At 37.5% G+C, this 9,125-nt stretch overlaps 1 protein-coding gene across 1 annotated transcript; it reads right to left on the bottom strand.

The window, feature by feature from the left end:
- Window positions 1-14: 14 nt before the first annotated feature.
- On the bottom strand, window positions 15-7,856 carry LOC117105903. Its single transcript, XM_033247206.1, has 4 exons — window positions 7,689-7,856; window positions 2,101-2,565; window positions 1,012-1,491; window positions 15-313 (listed from the first exon to the last, which is right to left on the bottom strand). Exons 1-4 carry the CDS (start codon window positions 7,771-7,773, stop codon window positions 15-17), a joined length of 1,329 nt encoding a protein of 442 aa, XP_033103097.1. The 5' UTR covers window positions 7,774-7,856.
- Between the last annotated feature and the right edge of the window lie 1,269 nt (window positions 7,857-9,125).

Genomic DNA, 9,125 nt, shown 5'->3' with positions numbered 1-9,125 from the left:
CCACCTTGTATAGTCTATTGTTGCAGTAGTGGTATTGGTAGCTCTCGAAGTAAGATTACCGTTATTGAACGACTCATTTCTATGTACCGTTCGCCATCCTCTGCTACAAAGTTTCCATTATCCTCTTCCCTTGTTGCGTCATTAAGTTCGCATGTCATGTGATTCTGGTTGTAGTTGACTGACTTACATTGTTCGTTCTCAACGCATTTAATGACACAGGTCCCCATACTTTTGCTCGTCGTACTTTCAATATTATTATTTTGTAGTTTGTGATCGTTTGCAATCACTGTGGACCGGTGTAGATCATTCGGTTCTGATAAAAATAATTTATGTCAGATGAAAACTATATTTTAAAGAAAAAAAACAAATGGAATCAAGCCTTCTGGCGAAATTGCATAACACCACTACACTGTCGCTACTTCCGTAGCGTAGCACTTCCCCGGTTAGACTTGCCACAAGTCCCTTATTATTTTTTTCTTATTCTGGGCAGCGCAACTAACGAGTAAGTCAATTTAGAGATTATTAAGAAAAAAAAAACATCGTATGGAACGCCAATTAAATTTGGTATTGCGCGCACTAAGCGCAATGAAATTGAGTACCTAAATTTAGGGCCTGGAACTCAGGCTAGTCTCCAATGGAATCGGTAAGGCTCCGACTCCGATCAAATAGACCACTTAGCTTCACCAAAAGTTGTTGGCTACTATTATAGCGTGTAGCGAATTTTGGAACAAGCATAGAGAAAGATTTGGACCAAGAGTATCAGATCACCCTGTCAAATAAAAATATATTCGCCCATAATAATATAGAGGTTTCGAAATCTTACGAAAAATTTAACAAAAATGGCTGCCAGTAAAAAAATATTCCTGCTTTAGAAAACCTAATATCATTTTTAATATATTAATCGGCCTTCACGAGAAATTTGAAATTGAAATTTCTAATAATTGTAATCTGGAATATGGCGCCAATTCCTGACCAATAATAATCAACTAGCTAAAATCGTATAAAACTTACTTTCAACATCTAAAACCGCGTCAAACATGAACCGACGGGTATTATAACTTGTAAAGGTAATTTCAGTCCCAATCTCAATTTGATCGGGCTTGACTGCATGTTTATAAATCGATGCCCCCTTAGAGTACACCCTAAGTACGTACAACGCAGAGTCTGTGTAGGTCAGGCCGATTTTATCTCCAGGTACTACGCTTATTTGCTGAGAATATGATAGCTTGAATTCTGTAACTACATCGCGCTCTACTGGTGACGGAATCATTGTTTTACCAACGACTTCGTAAATGTTATTGTCGGCGTCCACCGCTCTGTAAACTAAAGCGATGATGTCTCCAGGTCCACCTGCCATAAACCGCCATCCAGTGATCGTACCAGGACACTTAATCTTGTTCCAATCATCCATCCAAATTTTCGATAGATATGCAACAAGAGTCGTCGTCTTCATAAGTGGCCAGCTGATAACGTGACATGGTAAATACGAATCTAAAATTCAAATATAGAGGCAGTATTAAATTATATTATAGAGTATTATATCATATCATACCATGCAATCACACCCCATGGATACACCAGTGCTGGACGTTTCGTTGAGAACAATCTTTCTGAGTATTTTCATTCGTTTGGTTTGTGGTAGACTTCGTAGAGGACATTGAAACATTGAAAATCAGAGATCGAATAATTGTTTTTTTGTGTGTGATCAGTACACTTTCTGTTAATGGAGGTAATACTCGCTATTGATTGAGTTTCTTTTCACAAACTCGATCGCGTTTAAAGACACAAAATTCTAGCGCATAGATTTGAGCACGGCGGCTCAGGGTTGCCACGGCACTGAGTTTACAGAAAGGCCAAATGCATCGCCGTACGTTAGCCGCAGCCGATAGCCATTTATTTTCTAGATGTCTTCGTTAAGTAAGGACTTTCAGTGGGCATGTACAGTAGGCGTGGATCAACAAAGAATGGCAAGTCGAATACGGCCATTCTACAAAATTCGAGAAAAATATATTATTATAATCAGAATTGATGAGGTTACTTGGAATTATTGAGTTCGAATCCAAAGAGGGGAAATTAGTTTTTTGTTTTGTATTTTCTTACCTTTTAACACAGCCTGGAATGAATACGTTTCCATGTATAACTCATCAATGTTGTGAACAGTTCCAAGTAACAATTCATGTTTACTAATCGATGTAGTAAATAAAAACGGAGTATCGCTATTACCGTACGGTATCGGAGATACATCGAACTTGATTCCGATACTGTCGCCACTTCGCACTGGAATCCAATCCGATTCCTGCAGCGTAAACTCGCGAATCTGATTCAATACTTGTTGCGCTGGTATTATGGTCCGTCCAACTACAGCGTATTGGTTGTCAGCAGCGGCGTACGGGCGCATCACCAGAGCGATAAACTCTACAGCCCTGGTCGGAAAGAACCGCCAACCTGTTACAAACCCGTCACAAGTTATCGGATTCCCAACATGTACTCCTGTCCGTGTGCCGTCAGATATATGCTCTCTGGCAATCGGTGTTTCTCCATTGTAATCTGGACAGGTCGCTTGGACTACAAAAGTGAAATACACATACAATATATAATTTATAAAAATTATACTTCCTTATTAAATTGTTTATATAACCCATGAAACTAAAAATAATAATAATACTAAATAAAATAATAATAATAATAATAATAATAATAATAGGCCTAGTAATAGTAATAATAATAATAATAATAATAATAGGCCTAATAATAATAATAATAATTTCGCAAGGTCTGTTTAATCCGCGTTTAAAGACGCGCACACATATCGCCAGTGGCGTACTGGTATCTGGGAGTATACCAACTGTAAAAGAACAGGACAGAGTGGTGTAGTGTTTATTTTGGTGGGATTTTGTTTTCCCTTTTTAGTTAATTGAGCAACCCACTGTTGTTCATTAATTTTTATTTATATGGATGTGTTGTGCAAAAGCTGTTTATTTATCTGAGTACTTGTTTATGTATAAATTGTTTCTTAATTAATCGATTCCTAATATTAGTGTGTTTTATTTATTTATTTATTTTTTTGTTGACTTTTTGTTTGTTTGCAATTCTCTCGTTGTCAAGTTTTATTTGTATGGATTTTTCTTCTTGCTGCCAACGTATTTGGCACAAGGACGTTATCGATGCTATTCTTAATGCCGAAACAAAATCAATGTCTGGAACACAATATTATTGATTTAAAGAACAATAATTCTACGACGACTAATAATAATAATACTACAACTAATACTATTAGTAATATTAATACTACTAATAATACTTCTACTACTAAATAATAATAACAATAAATAATAATAATAATAATAATAATAAATACTAATAGTAATAAATAATAGTAGGGCCTAATAATAATTATAATAATAACAATAATAATAATAATAATAATAATAATAAAAATAATAAAAATAATAATAATAATAATAATAATAATAATAATAATAATAATAATAATAATAATAATAATAATAATATTGATAATGATGGTGATAATAAACAATTCAGTTCAATCTTGTATTGCTGCAAAAATATACATACAAAACTAATCGAGGTAGACATACAACTATCCATTAGAATACTCTATCGAGTAACTAAGACGTGTCCGTTCTGGAGTGCCATACTTCTCAAACGTCAGCTCTCAATAAAACTCACATTGTACAATAGAATGTTTTAACGGAAAGTTGTATAAATAAATTTAAAGGCCAAATTTTAGTGCCAATGGGTCCGAAGTCTTCGACAGAGTCCCGGATAGAGCCTCCTTAAACCCGACGACCAACGAAGAATCTCCTAGAAAATAAACCATTTCCAGCAAGTTCATGATGTTTGTAGGCCTATGTTTTTAGAGGTTTTACTACTGCATTATCAGTTGTCTCCTGGAAGTCAGTGCCAATGGTTATCACAAATGAGCAGCAAAATATATTTGGACGTGTTGAGACTGAAAACTCAAAACAAATTACTGGATAATGATTTTTCCAACTTGGGATTAATTAACACAAAAAACTATGATTTTGGCAGACAAAAGAGGGGTGGCGCCCGACAAAAAAAATCACAATTCGTCGGGTAGAAGAAAAAAAATATGTGTATTTTCTATATTAAAATGGATTAAATAAGCCTTTGAAACCCCTAAACTGTCACAGTTTTCTGGGACTTCGCACCTTGGACACTTTCGAAACATTTTAAGCGACGCTCCACCACGCCCACTTTGCTGTCGTCGAAGAAATCTGCCCCCTCGTCGGGGAATCCCCCCCCCCCGTCGGGGACCTCGGACGCCACGTCGGGAAAATCTTGGCGCCATTCCTGAGACAAAAATGAAAATGTTGCCTTAAATTAAAAATATATAGGCCTGGTGGTTTTAATGCAGTTTTTTACAGACTACAAACATCAAAATAATACCATGATGATTTGAATATACAGTGCTCAATATTGACTTCGATAGTGTTAGTAAGACACGGCGGCTCAGAGTTGGCACGGTGGGTTTACGAAAGGACCAAATGCATCGCCGTTAGTGGTGTAACGCCTATGGCGGCGTCTTAGGCGGCGTCCCCAGGCCCCGACCTCGGGGGATCCGAAGGGGTCCTATCCATAGGTTCCTCGATCTAGCACTCTGACCAAAGAGGACTTCGTTTATACATAACACCAATGTGTCTCTGAAATCGACTGTAGAGGCGGAAAAAAGAGGGGGAGGCTGCCGTCCCGGGGCCCCACTAAATTTGCCAAAATATTTTTTAAGTGGAGAAAATTATGATTACAAGTTTATGTCTGTGAGTGCTATTTCTGACGATCTAGAGGTGCCATAATCCTAAATTTTCTTACCTTAGCCCCAGCCATGGTGGGGCTGAGGTGGTATAGCCTCTTGAACCGTGAAAGTCCCTGCCTGGCCCATTTATTTCAAATACCTGGTTAATAATGGCAAGCCGAATACGGCCATTCTTTAAAATTCGACAAAAATATGTTATTATAATTATCAGAGTTGAGTTGATGACGTCACTTGAAATTATTGAATCCGAATCCAAAGAGGGGAAATTTGTTTTTGTTTTGTATTTTCCTACCTTTTACCACATCCTTTAATGAATAGGTTACCATTTATATCTGATTGATGGTGTAAATAATCCAAATAACAATTCATGTTTACTAATCGACCAAGTAAAAAAGGCAGTATCGCTATACTGGATTACCTCCCTGGTAAGACGTTGAAGTTGTTATATTTTTGTACTTAAATGATGTTTACAGAACGAGCGGACTTAATGTGTAGCTACCGAGAAATGGTGTACGATGAATCAGTAACAGCATACAGTAAATCATTCTAAAAAACTTGGAAGAAAATATTCGAAGATAATGTATCATCATGGTTTTTGCAGACCCAACTAAAATTTCGCTTCAAATAAAGAAAACATTCAAATACACTGTATAATGATTTTAAGCAGTTTTTTTTTTAATATGATGACTGTAGAATGTAGATACATAAAAACAATACACAGCATAAGATGACGTTTGACGGTGTTGTTAGTAGTATCATGGACCTATTGTATGGAGATTTGGGTAGAACGATCACAGGACTTGAAGTGTGAATAATGGTTTACTGAAATCGAAGAATAATGGTAAATGTATATCCATTCTAAAACATTTGGAATAACAAATTACATTTACTATATCATTTCTTAATTTCCCTCTAAATAGAGATAGGCCTATTATATTATAAAGACAACGTTTACTGCCGGTCTGTAGGCCTAATCATAGGGATTCGAATTAGAGACCAAAGATTTTAAAGGCAACTAAAACCCCGGTCATAAAAGTAGTCTTTTAGAGGGAGACTTGCATATTATAAAGGCCAATTCAGACAGCGTAGTACGACGCAGCCCGACGCGATTCATCGTCGATGACAGTCTTGAGCCGTCTTGAGAACTATATGTTTAATATTCTACGACGCGACTGCTGCCCCCGACGCAAACCACCGCGTCTGCGTCTCACACAGATCCGACGCGAAAACGAATCGCGTGGGACTGCGTCGTACGACGCTGTCTGAGTTGACCTTAACATGCACATTAAAAAAAAAATTATGAAGGTTCACTTGCGGAAAGAGGGTTATAAGATACAAGATGCAAGGTTCTTTATGATAATGAATACAAAATGCGTTTTACACTGCATGTCGTGAAAAGTTACATATATATATAAAAATTACACTTAGGCCTATATAAAAATAAATAGGTAAGTAGTTACAAAATTAGTACATAGGCTTAATACAGATTGAACACCAAAACCCTTAAAATCAGGCCCCTGCTGCGCCTTTACGACGGTTGTCGACCGCTGCACAACGAATCTAATTTCGTTCCCTGTGAGAGCTAGACGACGCAACGCCGTCTTCTGATTGTCGGTGGCAGGCTGAACGGATCGTGATTAAAAACGATCCAGTGCGTGCCCGTCGCGTTGTGTTCTTCGTGGAATCGTGTCGGCCGACAATAGTCGGGCGCAGTGAGTACCCGGCTTTACGGTACACTCTGTTGAAAATCATAAATTGAGCTAGGAATGAAAAAATGCCTGAAGCGAGGTGTTTTTGTTCGAGGGGCACGAAGATGAATACCAGATCGGTCGAGGCTGAAGGCCACCTCAGACAGCGTATGACTGTCCCCAACGCGGATATATCACGTTAAAGTCTAGCTCCCACAGACCCGACGCGACGACGAATCGTGTCGGGCTGCGTCGTGCGACGGTGTCTGCTTTAGCCTGAAAGGTTGTACACTAAAACGGAGTTTTTTGCTTCAGCGAAATCAGTAGCTCGACCTGTTTCTACTTTTGCGAATCGAAAAAATGCAAAACCAGTCAGTGCTCAGGAAGCGAACCGATGCGTCCGATTCGCACGAATAAATTCGCCTGGTGGAAAACTGGCTTTAACAGTTATATAGTGGGTGCGTCGGATCTTGCAAGGTACATTTAATATAGAGGTCAGATAATTGAACTTAGTGAAATCTTGAATAAAAGTCATTTTTTTCAATGTTACTTTACAATAGACAAAAGCAGAAATGAAATAAAAATGGGTAAAATCCCGTAAAAGGGAGAGAAAACAGCATACAGTAAGCCTAACTCATTCTAAAAAACTTGGAAGAAAATATTCGAAGATAATGTATCATCGTGGTTTTTGCAGACCCAACTATAATGTTCGCTTCAAATAAAGAAAACATCCAAATACACTGTATAATGATTTTAAGCAGTAAAATTAAATGCAATAGTCTTAAAAAGGCTTAAAGTATCAATTACAAAATTATCGTCTCGTACATGTTGACATGTGTTTGGCAAGACATGAAATGTAAACTCTTTGGAATATCTTCTATTAACTATACTTGCCGCTGCCTTTGTTGTGAATCATATAAAAAAATGTTCTCTCTTTGGTAATGAATAGTTATGAATAAAAGCTAAGAGCAGTTAGGTTTTCAAACTTGTGAATTTACACCTAACAAGCACTGAAATGTTGCGGTACTGAGGGACCATAACTGATCGCATTACCCAAGGCCGCTCTCCCTCTCGGCGGTAGAGCGCATACCTGTTCGGATTCAGGTGTCTCTGATGGTTTCGCATTGTTATCTAGCTGTTGTTGTCCCCCAATACCGCATCAGTTTCAACTAAATCAAATTTAAGATAAATAAAATGCGTGTAACCTGTATGAGTCCAGCTTAAAACCAGTAACAATAGGAATTTACTTTCACCACCTCCGTACATGTTGTTATGAGTTTGGCAGGACATCAATTGTGAACTTTTGCAGATGATTGCTATCCACGTCAATCAATATTATTGTTTAAGTTAATTGATTAACATGTCTCAGCACTTTCGAATAGCTTTTAATGCCAATATTCTGGCTTTTCTAAGTTGAAACTGTTAACCCCCACCAAATGCGCACCCACACCCTTAAATACGCCACTGCCACTCTCGGTCGCCTGACGCCGACACGGCGCTGTTTGCTTATTGTCGATATGCCTGGCGTAAATAACACCAGGGGTACGACGTCAATCCACGGCGTAACTTGCAAGATGTCCATCTAGGCGATTAACGCAACGCTATCGTAGTTTATTCGCACGAAATATAGAAATTCATAATCACACATTTTATTTCCTTGGTCAAGTCTTGGACGTGTTTAAAATCATTAATTAGTGACTGTCGTAACGCCGCGGCTTACGCCAATATTGGGCCCGTTGGTGGAATATCATACACCAGTGATTGCAAATGCTGGCGTTTGCTACGCCACCCGCGCACAAGTCACACACCACTCGATCAGCGTTTTACGCTAATGTAACTCGTTGTGTCTGAACAAAGCCTAAACTACCATCATTAAAAATGATCAGCTTTGTGATTCACAGTTGGTTAATTCACAAATGATCAACATTTTTAATACGGTCATCACTAATCAATAATTTCCATTCCGTTAGAAGTAATCAGACTAGTTCTATTGATTTATTCTATTTGACATAACTAATGCTATGGCAACACAAACAATACATCCTAATAGGTAGTTTTCGCTGCACGACGTTAACCTTAACGTTAACGGATGACGTCATAATTATTTTATTCGTCTTGCATTGCGGAGTACGTCAATTTCATGATTTTACGTGCTCGACGTCTGTTAGTTACGGGTTTGCGCATGCGTATTTCGATTTGTTTACAAAAAAAGGGGCGGAGCTATCACGCTGCATGCTGGGTACTAACGTTAAAGTTAAGGTTAACGTCGTGCGGCGAAAACTACCTATTATCTCTCTTATATAACGCAATATACCTAATGTGCCTATATGTCACGCAGAGTACATATAATAATATATGTATATTCATTATATATTTTTTTTGTCTTTCGTGGGTGTTTCCCACCTTTATTGTCATTCCATGTTAATATATCAATAATACGTTGTTCAATATAATACACAATTCTTATTTATATACATGCACATTATCTTACAAAATTGACATAGTACTCATGCTTATATACAATTAAAATGACAGGTAAGATTAATTAGATCAATTATATCAAGCATTTAATTTTAATCATTGCTTTCACTTTCATATTTAAGAAGTAAGTGAAAGCCATTAAACTTTGAAAAAAAAAAGAC

This window comes from Anneissia japonica, unplaced genomic scaffold, assembly GCF_011630105.1.
Source record: "Anneissia japonica isolate Jap-2015-1 unplaced genomic scaffold, ASM1163010v1 scaffold288084_len154654_cov141, whole genome shotgun sequence".
Classification (NCBI taxonomy): domain Eukaryota; kingdom Metazoa; phylum Echinodermata; class Crinoidea; order Comatulida; family Comatulidae; genus Anneissia; species Anneissia japonica.
This window is presented reverse-complemented; position numbering and strand designations above follow the sequence as displayed.

Coding starts and splice junctions, on each gene's coding strand:
- LOC117105903 (XM_033247206.1), bottom strand. CDS start 7,773: ATGTCCTGCCAAACTCATAACAACATGTACGGAGGTGGTGAAAGTAAA. Junction 2,566..7,688: donor TTTAAGCTGGACTCATACAG/GTTACACGCATT, acceptor TCACTTTTGTAG/TCCAAGCGACCTGTCCAGAT. Junction 314..1,011: donor CGCGGTTTTAGATGTTGAAA/GTAAGTTTTATA, acceptor TATTTTTATCAG/AACCGAATGATCTACACCGG.